At 41.6% G+C, this 16,044-nt stretch overlaps 1 protein-coding gene across 7 annotated transcripts in view; it reads left to right on the top strand.

The window, feature by feature from the left end:
• ubr5 (ubiquitin protein ligase E3 component n-recognin 5) overlaps positions 1–15,571 on the top strand; it is a 32,902-nt gene extending 17,331 nt beyond the window's left edge. For 3 of the 7 annotated variants that reach the window (XM_087177222.1, XM_023418695.2, XM_023418693.2), the window contains 29 exons: positions 155–273; positions 452–578; positions 993–1,122; positions 1,391–1,551; positions 1,746–1,985; positions 2,238–2,361; positions 2,526–2,637; positions 2,763–2,894; positions 3,967–4,224; positions 4,343–4,611; positions 5,024–5,235; positions 5,635–5,868; positions 6,297–6,370; positions 6,616–6,788; positions 7,236–7,385; positions 7,756–7,973; positions 8,898–9,018; positions 9,633–10,005; positions 10,178–10,265; positions 10,357–10,501; positions 10,686–10,816; positions 11,015–11,075; positions 11,804–11,985; positions 12,105–12,189; positions 12,294–12,449; positions 12,769–12,882; positions 13,007–13,151; positions 13,287–13,372; positions 14,693–15,571. In XM_087177222.1, the coding sequence (XP_087033348.1) occupies positions 155–273; positions 452–578; positions 993–1,122; positions 1,391–1,551; positions 1,746–1,985; positions 2,238–2,361; positions 2,526–2,637; positions 2,763–2,894; positions 3,967–4,224; positions 4,343–4,611; positions 5,024–5,235; positions 5,635–5,868; positions 6,297–6,370; positions 6,616–6,788; positions 7,236–7,385; positions 7,756–7,973; positions 8,898–9,018; positions 9,633–10,005; positions 10,178–10,265; positions 10,357–10,501; positions 10,686–10,816; positions 11,015–11,075; positions 11,804–11,985; positions 12,105–12,189; positions 12,294–12,449; positions 12,769–12,882; positions 13,007–13,151; positions 13,287–13,372; positions 14,693–14,905 (4,633 nt within the window). In that variant the 3' untranslated portion in view covers positions 14,906–15,571. The remainder of the gene's footprint in view (positions 1–154; positions 274–451; positions 579–992; positions 1,123–1,390; positions 1,552–1,745; positions 1,986–2,237; positions 2,362–2,525; positions 2,638–2,762; positions 2,895–3,966; positions 4,225–4,342; positions 4,612–5,023; positions 5,236–5,634; positions 5,869–6,296; positions 6,371–6,615; positions 6,789–7,235; positions 7,386–7,755; positions 7,974–8,897; positions 9,019–9,632; positions 10,006–10,177; positions 10,266–10,356; positions 10,502–10,685; positions 10,817–11,014; positions 11,076–11,803; positions 11,986–12,104; positions 12,190–12,293; positions 12,450–12,768; positions 12,883–13,006; positions 13,152–13,286; positions 13,373–14,692) is intronic. The other 4 variants (XM_023418699.2, XM_023418697.2, XM_023418696.2 and 1 more) reach the window with 4 other exon arrangements.
• The last annotated feature ends 473 nt before the right edge of the window (positions 15,572–16,044 follow it).

The following is a 16,044-nucleotide window of genomic DNA, read 5'->3' as shown; positions in this document are numbered from 1 at the left end:
TTCACATAGTAGGGTAGTTAGTAGTTAGTAAGCGTTTTAAATTAAATAAACATAACTGTATGATCTTGATATGCTACTATATAGCAGAAAAAGAAGGTACATATTTTGTGAGGTATATGTGATATTTGTGACTGATGTGTGTTTCCGTCTGCAGGGGGGAGCATATATTACTGTTCCTGGTGCAGACTGTTGCCAGGCAGAGTGTTGAGCACTGTCAGTACAGACCACCACGCATCAGAGAAGACAGGAACCGCAAGGCTGCTAATGCAGAAGGTAGATTCACCATCATTCTCGCATTTCATCCACTCTAACCATCAGTACTGACAAACAATTTACACATTTCGAAAACATTAATTTGAGATAATTTTGTTCTTAACAGTACTGAGTGCTGACATTGTTTCCGGAAAGCATCTGGTGTATGAAAACATTCTTCTTCTTTCCTCTCTCTCAGACTCTGATATGCCGGACCATGATCTAGAACCTCCCCGCTTTGCTCAGCTGGCTCTGGAGAGAGTTCTGCAGGACTGGAATGCCCTCAAATCTATGATCATGTTCGGTTCTCAGGAGAACAAAGACCCGTGAGTATCACAGCCAACAGCACCCCCAGCATTTACATTTGGTGGGTAATAAGAGCTTGAAAGACAGTGCTTAGTTTGAGATGCTTAAGTAACTGAAAATCCTCCCAGCAATGTGTCTTTCCAGAAACAATATTTCATTTCAAAATTTTCATTTGTCCACAGACGTCCATGTGAACAGTTTGCAGCTGCTTTTTTTTATTTTTTATTTTTTTATTTTTTTTTATACTACTCGTAACCAAGTCCATTATAATTCATTCAATGCTGATACTGGCCTAATTGAATGGATTGGTGTCATCCAAATGTGACTATGATATCGTTACAGGCTCGTGTCATCAATCATTTCCGCACAGCCCCGTACAGATTAGTTCTCTGTAACAGACAATATTTAGAGTTTTGTATTTTCCTCTTTCCTAGACTCAGTGCCAGCAGCAGAATTGCCCATCTCCTGCCCGAAGAGCAGGTCTACTTGAACCAACAGAGTGGCACCATTCGCCTTGACTGTTTCACCCACTGCCTCATTGTCAAGTGTGCTCCTGACATCACTGTAAGTCCAGTTGGTCTTTCCTCATGCTCTCTGGCTCGCTCTCTCCTATTTTGTTCCTTCAGTTTGTCTCTTTATTACACAGACTTCTACTGTGCACACAATGTTAAATAAAATCCCCTCAGTAATTCACCAAACACCAAATGATAACGCTCTGAATGTTTCTAATAATTATGTGTTTTCCTCACATTTTCTTTGCTGTTATCACACCCTTTGCTCTTGGAAGTATTTTTGTCATGCGTGGGTATTTTTTCTTTCTCTCTTGTGTTAGTTCATAGACACTTTACTGGGCACACTGGTAAAGGAGCTGCAGAACAAGTACACTCCTGGCCGGAGAGAGGAGGCAGTCAACGTCACCAGGAGGTTCCTTCGCTCTGTAGCCCGGGTGTTTGTCATCCTCAGCGTGGAGATGGCTTCTTCCAAGAAGAAAAAGTAAGAACATACAGCATGAAAGTTTTCATGTACAGTTTTGGACAAAGGCAATAGGAATTAATTGTAATCTGAGTTATCATTGGCCCACCTCTATTCTAACATACAGTAGGTCTACAGATGTTGGCACCAATTTTGATGTAATGTTTTGAATTGTTAAACACTGACTCCGTCTTCTCTTCATTTCCTCCACGTAGCAACTTCATCCCGCAGCCCATTGGGAAATGTCGGCGGGTTTTTCAGGCTCTCTTACCGTACGCTGTGGAGGAGCTGTGCAATGTAGCTGAGTCGCTGATTGTTCCAGTGCGAATGGGCATCGCAAGACCTACAGCTCCTTTCACTTTGGCCAGCACCAGCATTGATGCCGTTCAGGGCAGCGAGGAGCTCTTCTCTGTTGAACCTCTGCCCCCAAGACCCTCACCCGACCAGTCCAGCAGGTTGGTTGGTTTTAGTTCCTTCATTTTCCTTTAGGTTGTTTTTTTTGGTCTGTATTGAATCAGTGAGTTGCGATAAGAGTTAAGAGCCCCTGTTAATGTGCTGCAGTAAAGAAATAACTTGAGGCTTCTCAAATCATTGAGTCATTCAGTAGAATCTTTCTTGGAGAGAAGAAACTAAAAGTAAAGAGGATGCTTGATTTTTCTCATTCACTAGAAATAAAGACTTGTGGGCTTGTGCTTCATTTTTTCCAGCTCCAGCCAGACAGCTGCCTCTTATATCATCAGGAACCCCCAGCCTCGACGCAGCAGCCAGTCTCAGCCTGTCAGAGGAAGAGACGAGGAGCAGGATGACATCGTATCAGCAGATGTGGAAGAGGTGGGGAGCCTCATTATAAAATCATGAAGGCCATAATGAACTTTGTATTGCAAAGGCTTCAGCAACCTAGAACTCAAACTGTTTATTTGAGATATTTAGATCGCATCTGTATTCTGCCTTGCTTCCAGGTTTTCTCTCTAAGGATATGATTGTTTGTCTCTCAGGTTGAAGTTGTAGAGGGAGTAGCAGGGGAGGAAGACCATCATGACGACCAAGAGGAGCAAGGAGAGGAAAATGCTGAGGCAGAAGGACAGCATGATGAACACGATGAGGATGGTCAGACACGTCCTACTTTTTATGGAAATTAGTGAAGTTCATTAAGTTTGACGAATAATTATCTGAGCCTGAAAACGCAGCCAGCGATGAGTGAAGCTTCTGTATGTCGTTGTTTCTGATTTCAGGAAGTGACATGGAGCTCGATCTGCTGGCAGCAGCCGAGACAGAGAGCGACAGTGAAAGTAACCACAGCAATCAGGATAATGCCAGTGGCCGCAGGAGCGTCGTCACGGCAGCAACTGCTGGCTCTGAAGCAGGTTGGTCAACAGCTGTTTTTAATCTTTAACTTAAGATTTAATTTTGTATTTTCACTTAAATCCTCCATGAAACATTCTCCTCAGTTTCAAAGTACTGTTCCTTTGTTGAGTTTTTTAAATTTTTTTATTTGTGGAAATGCGGTCACCTATCTCATTGACCTCCTTTAACTGAAATCTTTCCAAATGTTTGTAAGGCTCCAACTGCTTACTAAGTAGAAATTGGATTTCTGTCTCGCTGCACTGTGGTTTATTTTTTCCCTGAGTTACAGACTAATTCACTTCTTACAGAGTCACTAGTGCTTAACAGGCATTTTGGATTGTGGGGATTTATGTTTGGAGAGCTAATGATACAGCAGACAAAATGGTCCCTGGCTGAATACCCCATGTATTTCATTTGCAGGCAGTAGGGTGTCCTTGGCATTTCCTATTTTTGGTATGAGCTCCTCTTTACTTTAATGCATATACAGATGTCAGGGCAAGAGTGAATTTGCAAAGTGCATACACAGTTTCCTGCTGAGAGTTCCTTCAGTTCGTCCCCCTCTCACATTTCACTGTTGTTGTGTCAGTTTTGTGTCATTTTTAACCAATACTGTCCCTCATCACAAGCTTAGTCTTGTTCTTTCATCCCAATAACAAACTAATCAGATTGTAGCCTTTCCAAATGGTGTGGGTGTTTTTTCTCCTTGGTCATTTAAAATGTGTAGTTCCTACTAATAATGTTGATGTTTCATTTTCTCTTAGAATATTCAGTACTATTGAAATATTGCTGTTCTGTTTCTCTAATGAAATTTCCAATAGTCTTAAAAAATGCAGAAGGCCGAACCATATATTATTTAGCACAAGTTGATGAACAGAGAGCAGCTGTTGTTTTGACTTGAAGCCTCATTGTTTTCACCGTCTATTAGTGTTGTTTGGCCTTGTAGTGGTGTGATTCACTAACCCGCACTGCTGCCTGGAAAAATCTGATGTGAAAGACAAAAGAGAGAGAGATGAGATGAACACTCAAGCCCTGAACCTTTTCTCCCTTGTCTTTTTTCCTCATCCCTTCTCCTCCTCTCCCTCCTCTCTGAAGGTGCCAGCAGTGTCCCTGCGTTCTTTTCAGAGGATGACTCTCAGTCCAATGACTCCAGTGACTCTGACAGCAGCAGCAGTCAGAGCGACGATGTCGACCAGGAAACGTTCCTTTTGGATGAACCACTGGAAAGAACAACTAGTGCTTCACATGCCAACAGTGCGGCCCAGGCTCCTCGTTCCCTGCAGTGGGCTGTAAGAAACGCCCCCAGCCAGAGGGCCACTGGTAGTGCCCCCTCCAGCTCCTCCACACCAGCTGGTCAGTAAAGCTTTGTCCGTTTCTGCTGTTTTATTTTTTAATGTTTATGTTTCTCTCTCCAGACTAGTGTCACAGAAAATTTGTATATTAATTGTAACCATTATGATCTTTTTCACAGCAAGCTCCACAGGCCTGATATATATTGACCCTACCAACCTGCGTCGCTCCAGTGCGATCAGCTCTAGTGCAGCAGCAGCAGCCGCCGCGCTGGAGGCCAGCAACTCCAGCAGTTATCTGACATCTGCCAGCAGCTTGGCCCGGGCCTACAGCATCGTCATCAGGCAGATCTCAGACCTCATGAGTCTAATCCCCAAGTACAACCATCTCGTCTACTCACAGTACCCTGCTGCTGTGAAGCTCACCTACCAGGATGCAGTCAGCCTGCAGGTAAGATACAGCGCCATCATGTGGTGATCAAAATAGACTCCACTCCTCCACCAAGGCACCAAAATACTGGTCTAAAATGTACAATATTTTTTTTAAAATGACTTTTCTGTTAAAAGTTGAAAATAATCACAAACCATATACATAATGTATGTTTAGACATGAAGAAAAGCTAATCATGTTATGGTGAAACAAGGACATTGTTATTTAGTGTGACGTCATTTAGTAGAGAGACGACACAAATCAAATCTGCACATTCAGAATCATCATATGAGGAACTCCCTGCCTGTTCCCATCGTTATTAAATATTAAACCACAATATTATCCATGTCATTTGGCAACGGACAGCAGTGATTGTCTAATTATTGACAACTGTGTCCATGAATTGAGTGAGAGTAAATGTTTGTTGACACAGAACTACGTTGAAGAAAAGCTGATTCCCACCTGGAACTGGATGGTGTCCATCATGGATTCCACTGAAGCTCAGTTGCGATATGGCTCAGCCCTGTCATCTGCTGGAGACCCTGGTCACCCCAGTCACCCACTCCACGCCTCTCAGCACTCAGCTCGCAGGGAACGCATGACCGCTCGAGAAGAGGCCAGCCTCCGCACCCTGGAAGGGCGCAGGTAAAAGAAATAAACATTGGTTAACTTGTTAAGTTAATATTTGTAACGCTTCTTTTTTCACACTGCTTAGTTTGTGTAGTTGATTGATTTGTTTAAAAGAGCTATTTGTAAGTTTTGCTATTGCTACATAGCTAACGTTAGCATTAACAGCTGTTTGCTTACCAGTCCAGAGGAAACGTTGCAAGTTCAGCATCAACTTTCATTCCTTTACTCACCAACAGCTGTCTCCAGTGGTGGAAAGCAACGCCAACCTTAACTCTTGTCTCATCACGTCTTTTCTTGTGCTGAAGCTAGCATGCTAACCAGCTAGAACTAGCTAGCTTCATATTTGTGTGTTCCTGCATTTGTAAGGTAAGCAACGTTCTCACTCTTTATGCATGTGTCGGGTATTTGTTGCAGGAGAGCAGCCACTCTGCTGACAGCTCGCCAAGGCATGATGTCGGCACGAGGCGATTTCCTGAACTACGCCTTATCACTGATGCGCTCCCACAACGATGAGCATTCTGACGTGCTTCCTGTGCTGGACGTGTGCTCACTGAAGCATGTGGCCTACGTCTTCCAGGCTCTCATCTACTGGATTAAGGCCATGAACCAGCAGACCACACTGGACACCCCACAGATAGATAGAAAGAGGTAAATACAGAAAATGAGGAAAAATCTTTACTTTCTATTTAAAAACTGAGAATTTATGTCGAGGGAAGTGTAACTCTGGTTTGATTATAACCAAGGAGACACAAAACCCCACTATTGATGTTGCAACTGCCATTACTTGAGTTATGGATTTAATTATATTCCACTAGATCATGTAATTACTTACTACTATAGAATTCAGTATCAATTCCACTGAACAAACCTCTAGAGACAGGTTTTCACAACTGTTAATGTTCATTTCATTGCACTTCAATTACTGGGGTTTTCCTATTAATTTATCTGGTATCCTGCTTGAGAGAGAAAATGGCAAGAATTATGGTTGCTAGGGTATTTGGTGAACCATTGCTTCAAATTGAAAACTGTGTTTGTGTACCTGTTGTTTAAACAGTATTCATTATCCATATTTGTAGGAATCGAGAGATCTTGGAACTGGGTTTGGACAATGAAGATTCTGAACATGAGAATGATGAAGATACTAATCAAAGTAAGTCGGATAATTAATTGATAATATTCAATGCATAATAATATATATATTTTTTAAATAACAGTTGAGGCATCTGAAAACGGCCATAGAAGATTGGCAAATGTAGACAACGGGTTTGTTAGACTAAGGCAGCTTGTTCACATTTAATATTGAATACTATTAATATTGAGAATCTGTCTTTCCACTATCAACTTATAATTTAGTGCTTTTGTGCTGAAAGTTGTTTTGTTTCTGCTTTACCTCAGGTTCAACTCTACAGGACAAAGATGAAGACCCGGTACCAGCTGAAACGGGTCAAAACCATCCATTCTTCCGTCGCTCTGACTCTATGACCTTCCTGGGCTGCATCCCACCCAACCCCTTTGATGTTCCCCTGGCTGAGGCCATTCCACTGGCAGACCAGCCCCACCTGCTGCAGGTCAGACCTTGTCTCTCTGTGCCATCGACAGCATCCTCCTAAAAAAAAAAAGCTAATGTGGAAAGAATAAAAGATACAAGGCCCACATTTTTCATTCATATCACTGAATGCTGTAATGTTGCTGACAGTGATGCAAGGGAAAGTATGTATGATGGGATGAAGGATATTTATCATTGGCAATGATTCATCTTTTGCCCCTATAAACATAGCCGTAGCCATAGCTGGTGCTGTCATTTGTTGGCATGAAGGTTTATCCACAAGCCAGTGGACCAAACAGATGGAAATCTGAATGCCAAAGCACCTTCAAGTTCTTTGCCATGTTTGTTTGTGCTGAACAGTTTTTAGTTTGTTTAGGTTTGTTGTGGAGATGATAGTGCTGGCAGGAAAGACTTGAGCACCTCTGTGGCATCAACCTTAATTTACCCTCATTGTTACTACTTCTCACAGCCTAATGCCAGGAAGGAGGATCTGTTTGGTCGTCCCTCTCAGGGCTTGTACTCCTCCTCCTACATGGCAACCAAAGGCCTGGCTGAGGCAAGCATGGACAGGAACTGCCTGGAGGTAAACATGGGCTCCTCTCTACCCTCCCCCTCTCAGGTATACCACCCCTCTTCACTGAACAAACACTCTGGCAGCTGTGTACTAATATCCACACATAACGAGCACCATTGAAATGTTGAAGTAACTGCACTTTGAAATAGAAATCTATCCAGAATATCCAAATTCATAATTTCCTATTTATTATTTCCACTGCCTTTGCAGTCATGGGAAATGATAGATAGCAAATGATAATGGAAATGTTGGATAGTCTTTTTGCTTACAGTCACTCAAGTATGGATATTGGAACATAGCCTGCGTTCTGTGTCCCATTTCCATATTTCCATTCTTTCATCATCACACTGTCATCATCTGAAGACACACATCTGTTTACATTACTGAAGAACTACTCTGAACCCCACTAAAACAGATCCTGCCCACTAAGATGTCTTACTCAGCCAACCTGAAGAATGTGATGAGTATGGAAACTAGCCAGAGGAGCACTGAGAACCAGTCACTGGCAGAGCAGGAGCTGGAGGCTTCAAAACCAGGCCCTTCCCCCCACGACCTTGCTGCCCAGCTGAAGAGTAGCCTGCTTGCTGAGATTGGCCTCACTGAGAGCGATGGACCGCCTCTCCCATCATTCAGGTAAACATCTGGTCTGTGGCTCAGGCTACGTACACACTAGTATGTTTTCATTTTCCGGCTCCATCCAGATGAGCGTTTTAGCTCCGTATCAGAAATAATTAACTAACACATACTGAAAATGCACATCACATGACCAATCACGTACACTGGGTATGCGATGTAAATAGGAAGCAGGTTGTTCACTCACCAGTTTGTTAGTTGCAGAGACTACGAACAAGGAACAGCAAAGACAGTTGTAGTGTTATAAGATGCAGAATTAAACCGCACAACAGCTGCTAGCAAAGACAAGAAGGTCAGCTTGTAATTTGTTATCCATGTTGCGTTCTCCACCGCAACTGATGAGACCCAGTCAGGGAGCGAAAGTCTGTCATTATTTTCAAAAGTCTAAATTTTTACCCATTCAGACCACATCGCAAGCCCGGAGCTTTCAAACTAAAACGGGCCAGCAGTGTTTCTCTGTTTTATGTGCTCGTAAACTCTGGAGTAGTGTGGACACCAGGTGGAAACGTAGCAAAAGTGATGTGTCTTAAAACTAGAAAGTATTAGTGTGGATGTGGCCTTACACTTGGTTTGAGGTTGCAGCAGAAATTGTCCTCAGAGATAAATAATTGTCAATGAAATTGTCAAGGGAAATGTTGTTTCTGGGTCTTTTTTTTTTTTTTTTTTTTTTTTTAAGGACAATGATACTGAAGAGCAATACTTACTGTCTGAATTACCATATAACATTCACATTTTAACACTGTGCAGGGAGACGACTACTAATATAGTCAGAGTTAGATACTAAATTAATTACTATATTGTAGCCCATGCCCTGAAGAGAGCCTAAAACACTATCTTCAATATGATATAATATTGTTTTAACGTATTATTTCTTAAATATCATTAAACTGGATTTTAAAATATGTTGTACTTCCTTCTCTCCAGACCTCACTGTAGTTTCATGGGGATGATGATCTCACATGACATGCTACTCGGCCGCTGGCGTCTATCACTGGAGCTCTTTGGTCGTGTCTTCATGGAAGATGTGGGAGCTGAGCCTGGATCAGTACGTATCTATATACTTTCCAAACTGGTTGTGACAAAGTTCATAAATACTGAATTAAGCTTTATTAAGATGTGTGACTGTTGAGGTGCAGAAAATTATTCAAATCTGACAGAAATTATATGTATTAGCTTGTCCAAGTTTTATTGCTTATGTGTTTAACACTGTTAGCATTGTATGCATACTCAGCAGAAGTGGAGTAAAATGGATCAGTTCTGTCTTTTTCTACCTTTGGAATGAATGTCCAACATCTACTGGTGTTTTTATAGAGTTTGTTTGCAAACTCAGGGGGAAGGATATTTCTTTTCTCTGCACCTTGCTACAGATGTAACAATACTCACTAATAATTTCTCGGTGCCATTATGTGTTGGGCAGGTGGACTAAAATTAACTCGTGTGGGCTTGTAAGTGGCACGTGGTGGCCTGCAGTCGGTGTCAATATTGGTGCCACATAAACCGGGGGGGCTCAGTCACACAGACTTGCAAACCAGAACATGCGTTTTGCTTGTCTAAAAACGTAGTTAATTTGTTCAGTGTTCATAATGCGAAATGTTTTGTACTAACAATGGTGTTTTAATCAATGATGGAGGTTTAGAATAATGTTTTTTTTCAACCCAGATCCTCACGGAGCTCGGCGGCTTTGAGGTAAAGGAATCCAAGTTCCGTCGGGAGATGGAGAAGCTGAGGAACCTGCAGTCCCGTGACCTGGCTCTGGAGGTGGACCGGGATCGAGACCAGCTAATACAGCAAACCATGCGTCAGCTAAATACTCACTTTGGCAGGCGCTGCACAACCACACCCATGGCTGTGCACAGGGTGAAGGTCACCTTCAAAGACGAGCCGGGCGAGGGCAGCGGTGTGGCGCGCAGCTTCTACACGGCCATCGCCCTGGCCCTCCTCTCCAATGATAAGCTGCCCAACCTGGACTGTGTTCAGAGTGTCAGCAAGGGCATGCAGGCCAGCAGTACGTGTCATCACGATTACAATTCAAGTATGACAATACATAGAAACTATACTGCATTATGGAACTTGATTTCATTGTTACATTCAGTCATGCTTTTGTTATGCTGAAAGCCGTTATTATGAGTAAAGAAGAATTTTTTTTTACATTAAAAACTGCCACTGAAAAGTTAACCTGCTCTATTCGGTGTGGATCTGTGTAGATCTAATGCAGCGTTTGAGGAACAGAGACCGAGAGAGAGAGAGGAGAAGTGGAGGGCTTCGAGCGGGATCTCGGAGAGACCGAGACAGGTAAACTTCAGCTTTAATGCATTACCCTTTTATCATAAAAGCAAAATAGTCTGTGCTGCGTGAGGCAAACCTGCGTGTTTGTCTTGTACAGAGACTCAAGGAGGCAGCTGTCCATAGACACAAGACCTTTCAGGCCTTCATCAGAGGGCAACCCCAGTGATGAGCCCGACCCTCTGCCTGCACACAGACAAGCCCTGGGGGAAAGGCTGTACCCACGTGTTCACGCAATGCAACCGGTAATGAAACACATGCAGCTGTTAAAGCTCTGTTACCAAAACGGAGTTTCTCAACAACTAATGGGCAGATTTGCATGATACTTGCTTTGCACATTGAAAAACCTGCTCAGAGCTTTCTGTTGAATACTTTGGATTTATTATGTTTCCCTGACTGGACTTTGACCAGCTGTGTTTGTCTCCTCAGGCGTTTGCCAGTAAAATCACAGGCATGTTGCTGGAGCTGTCTCCAGCACAGCTGCTGCTGCTGCTGGCCAGTGAGGATTCTCTCAGAGCCAGAGTTGAAGAGGCTATGGAGCTTCTCATTGCACATGGAAGGTGAAATAACCCAATCAGTCACACAGCCATAGATGCCAGAATGCAGTGGCCATTATTAGTTCTTTATTCTGTAGTAAAACACATAAATGGTGTACAGGCATGCATTATGAAGAGTATTGCTTGTTAGTAAACAGAAAGAGCTGAAGTTTCCACACTGCAGTTTGACAAACTAAATTCTCCTGTCTGTTGTCTTCCCAGGGAAAATGGAGCTGACAGTATATTGGACCTGGGTCTCCTGGAGACTCCGGAGAAAACACAAGTAAATTCAATTCTCTGTGTATTGTACTTTCCCAGCATGTAGAGTCATTCTTTTCTTTTCTAACTGTGTTAGTTGTATCCTGAAACATCTGGGGCCTGTTTCTCTTCAAACTTAAGTAATTCAGGCTTATATGCTGATAAATAAATAATTCCTTTAATTCTCATCCAGCTTATTTGGTTCTTTGAAAGCATCTTTTTAATGTGAAAAATCTTTTATTTCGTTTAATATTTATCATGCATAAGTACGGGTAGTTAAATTGTGATAACTGCATCAACAGATCATAATGATTTCTCAATGACCTGAATGCTCTCATCGAAAATCATAATTATAACCACATTCTCTGGTCATATCACTATATTATGTCTAAGAAGTTAATTATTTAATTACTTCATCTATGGGATTCACCCTAGAACCTTTGGTCAATAAGCTAACTGTCAATAAGCCTGCACATGTTCAGGTTTGGGCCTAAGAACTTGTTGCTCTGACAACAACTCCAGATAAATTTTAAACCAGCTTCAAACCAAAACATCCGGACTTCAATCAATCAAATTGTCAACAATCTCATCTGGATAACTCCCTTATCCACGTAGGAAGAATGGGGCCTGGGCCGGTTTGGCATACTAATCCTTGAAACATATGATAACAATAAATAAATAAACAGCCCTACATAACAGCTACTTTGCCATACTTAACACAGCCCTACCCTCTTCTTTTTTGTGTGGTTGTAGCAGCAGGAGAACCGTAAGCGTCATGGTTCAACCCGCAGTGTGGTGGACATGGAGCTGGATGACCCAGACGACGGGGACGACAACGCTCCTCTCTTCTACCAACCTGGAAAACGAGGCTTCTACTCCCCACGGCCTGGCAAGAACACAGAGGCCAGACTCAACTGCTTCCGTAACATTGGCAGGTAATGAACTGTGGTTGTTGTGTCACATGAAAGAACTGGACAAAGTTGGGGTAAATATATTCAAGCTGGAGTTAAAAGGGAAACAAAAAGTTGAATATTGTATTTTCTTCTCTGTCCAGAATACTGGGGTTGTGTCTGCTGCAGAATGAACTCTGTCCCATCACGTTGAACAGACATGTCATCAAAGTGCTGCTTGGGAGGAAGGTAGGTTTTATGATATATTTCTGCACCTGTAGCTGAACCTTGCTCCATGTTGTTGGTTCTTTTCAGACTGAAGTTGCTAAACATACTTACTTTTGTTACTGCAGGTGAACTGGCATGACTTTGCATTCTTTGACCCAGTCATGTATGAGAGCCTGCGGCAGCTGATCCGCCATTCGCAAGCTGGCGAAGCAGATGCAGTATTTGCTGCCATGGACTTGGCCTTTGCCATTGACCTCTGTAAAGAGGAAGGGGCTGGACAGGTGATGGACTACATTGTTATTGTGTCCCCAATTATAGATTTTAGCTGCAAATGTAAAGAAAAAAGATTGAGCAGAAGACTGCATTCACATATGGCCCATAATGCAGTAATTTATGAGGGAACTCGACCTCTGTGATTTGTTTTGATTTTTCTGTTTCAGTCATATATCTTAAATGCATAACTGAATCTGTTGAGGTTCAGATTTTGATAGCAGAATCTGAATAGTCTCAATACCACACTGGAAGAATTTCCGATGGATATGTTTGTCATAAACAATGTGATTGTTTGACGTCTTATTCTTCTGCCTTCTTCTGCTTCAGGTGGAGCTTCTGTCAGGTGGGGTTAATATGCCAGTAACTCCCCTCAACGTGTACGAGTATGTGAGGAAGTACGCAGAGCACAGAATGCTGGTGGTAGCTGAGCAGCCTCTCCATGTAAGTAAAACACCAAACTGAAACTCAGTGTCTGATTTATTTAATTTATTTTAATAAACACATACAAATGTTTTGTCAGTCACCAAAATGTGTCTTAACTCTGATTCTGGGTCATGTCTGTTAGGCAATGAGGAAGGGTTTGCTGGATGTTCTTCCTAAGAACGCCCTTGAGGACCTGACGGCTGAGGACTTCAGGCTGCTGGTCAATGGCTGTGGAGAAGTCAATGTCCAGATGCTCATCAGCTTCACCTCCTTCAATGATGAATCTGGTATGGTTGCTCTGTCTGGAACTTCTCTGCTCTATTTGAATCTGTCCATTTTCCTGTCCTGTCTCTGTTTCCTCTGTTTTCTCAGTAATGAAAGATTTATGTTTTTAATGCAATGATTTGTTCTTCATCCAACAGGGGAAAATGCAGACAAACTACTGCAGTTTAAACGCTGGTTTTGGTCCATAGTGGAGAAGATGAGCATGACTGAGAGGCAAGATCTGGTAAGTCTGTTTTTCATTGTAAATGAAAAACACCTGAAAAATTAGTAGAGAAACAGGATGACAGTGCCCGCATCCATAGGGCACGAGGGGTCACTGAATGGTTTGTATGTATGAAAAGGAAAATCGTATGCTGTGACCACCACAGTCATCAGATGTCATCCCAACTGAACACCTATGGGAGACTTTAGACCGATGTGTTGGAGAGTGCTCTCCACCACTATCATTAAAACACCAAATGACAGAATATGTTTTGGAACAATGGTGTTCATCCCACCTGTAAAGTTTAGAGACTTGTAGAATCAATGTCATGGAGCATTGAAACTGTGGCCTAAAACTTTACTAAGACACTATGTTGTTTTTTTGTTTTTTTTTATCACCTGTCACCTGTCTGTACTTCAAAAACAAAGACTGGCCAATTCAATATTCAACATGGTCAGTTATAAATGTTTGGCACATTACAATGGGCTCAGAATAGACTAAAAGGGATAGTTTGAGTGTTTGAGGGCTGTGTGAGGTCATATATAGTCAGAACATTACCTACAGCAGATTATGATGAGCGCAGTCCCAGTCAGGAAAGCTGACTGGGGGGAAAAGTTTTAAAAGATGTCCACTGAAACAATCCAATATCATGTAGAATATTTTCAGTGCTTTATGTCCCTGTGAAAACAAACCTTCCCTTGGCACTGCATTTTTTCAACCACTGAATTACTGTATTCCTACACACAAGCGCACTATGGAGCGCACTGTATTACGCTGCTTTCTGATTCCCTCAGCTGACCTGTGGCTGCAGCTAAACAGTGAAGACCACTTTAGTCTGGTTTGGTGGCTTTGAGGAACCCCTACCGCAGTTTTATAAGACTTTTCCAAGTCTGGGTACATTGGCAGCATGTTAATGCATAGCCATCTTACACAAGGCCCCCACTACAGTATGTAATGTTTGCACCTTTTGTAGCTTTAAATTCAGGATGTTAAAATTGAGAGCAGTACAGGAGCAGTTTAGTATTTGTAATTTAAGTTTCAGTTCTCTGACTGATGATAGAAGTGAATTGAATTTCTTTTTATAGGCTCCAACATTTTTATGTAGCAAAATATACTCGATACAAAAATATGGTGACATAAATGTGACGGAGTGGGAGCATGGTCTTGTACAGAGTCTGTGAATTTTTTAAGTGATGCATTTCTGTTTCAATGGAAAGATGAGTAGTAGAGCTGTGGCAGCATTGAACACCGAAGAGCAAGAACATATTCAATAATATCAGTCAAATGTTTCTGAAATCAAATAGAGCAGTAACTAATGTGACTAATTATGTTCCTCCTCAGGTGTACTTCTGGACGTCCAGCCCGTCTCTTCCAGCCAGCGAGGAAGGCTTCCAGCCAATGCCCTCCATCACCATCCGGCCTCCAGATGACCAGCACCTCCCCACAGCCAATACTTGCATTTCACGTCTCTACGTGCCACTCTATTCTTCAAAACAGATACTCAAACAGAAACTCCTGCTAGCCATTAAGACCAAGAATTTTGGTTTTGTGTAGAGGTTCAACAGAACAGTTTAAAAAAGGAAAAAAAAACATGTTTACTGTTGTGTAATATTTACCTAGCTCCATTTTTGTAGATTTATTTTTTGTCTATACAATTTTATGAAATTCGACATACTGTCGCTATCTCCCCAGGCGGTAATATTTGTTTGTGTTGTGAACACAAACAGCTTGTTATTTTTATTTCAATTTTTATTGCTTTCTTTCTTTTGTGTTAATGAAGAAGAGGTATACAGTCCAGAACATTCCTGCATTGGCACTGTAAAATGTAAAGCCCACAGCTCTGCTCTATTGGCTTAAACCTTTGCTTCCCAGGAATTTGGTTTGACAGAAAGCTGTCTGCCGAAACCCAGCCAAAGATGACAGCAGTAGAAGTATTTAAAAGAAGAAAAGAAGACACACTGTGATTATAAGTTTTTTCCTTCCCTAGAAAAGTACTATCACTGACAGTTCACTGCTGCCTTTGTGGAAAGTCCTTTTTTTCTTGTACAGGGGGAGTAGGGAATTTCAAAATAAACTTGGATGCAAATAAATTGTCCAGTCTTTTTTTTTTTTTTTTTTTTTTTTTTCAATTGGTGTGAGGAAGGTGGTGTAATGAAAATTCTTGACTCAATGTTTTTATTTATGCTTTGAATAAAATCACAGAATATCTTGTGAATCTCACCATACATCTTTGTCAAATCTATTCCGCCCTTGTATACCAAAACAGACCTTCAGAATCAAGTGTAAGTGCAATAAATAATGAAGTAGAAGTTGTGTATATTTTCAGAAACTATATCAAAGTATAAACTTTTCAGATTAAACTTTATAGATTAACCAACAGAACCACATGTTGAAATTCAGCATCAATGCCACACACTGGTTTTGTTTTACTAAATTTTATAAATTCCCATTCTACAAGTTTGATCTCCAAATATAGATGTTAAAGGCTAAATTTGACCTGCTACACACCTGCCCTCCATAGGCAACTGGATAATAACTACTGTACTATCATTATTAGTAGTAGTAGTATTTTGTTGATAGTGTTTCCTATTTTGCTGTGGATTTGTAAATCAAGGAAGTTTTTGTAATTTGCACTATATAGACAAAAAATATCAAATGTAGAAGAAAAGTCTGACAGTAAATGATACGGTTGG

This window comes from Seriola lalandi, unplaced genomic scaffold, assembly GCF_002814215.2.
Source record: "Seriola lalandi dorsalis isolate HSWRI2012SDOR001 ecotype SW California unplaced genomic scaffold, Sedor1 jcf7180002054583, whole genome shotgun sequence".
Lineage (NCBI taxonomy): Eukaryota > Metazoa > Chordata > Actinopteri > Carangiformes > Carangidae > Seriola > Seriola lalandi.
Note: the sequence above shows the minus strand (reverse complement) of the source record. Positions and strands in the feature narration are given on the sequence as shown.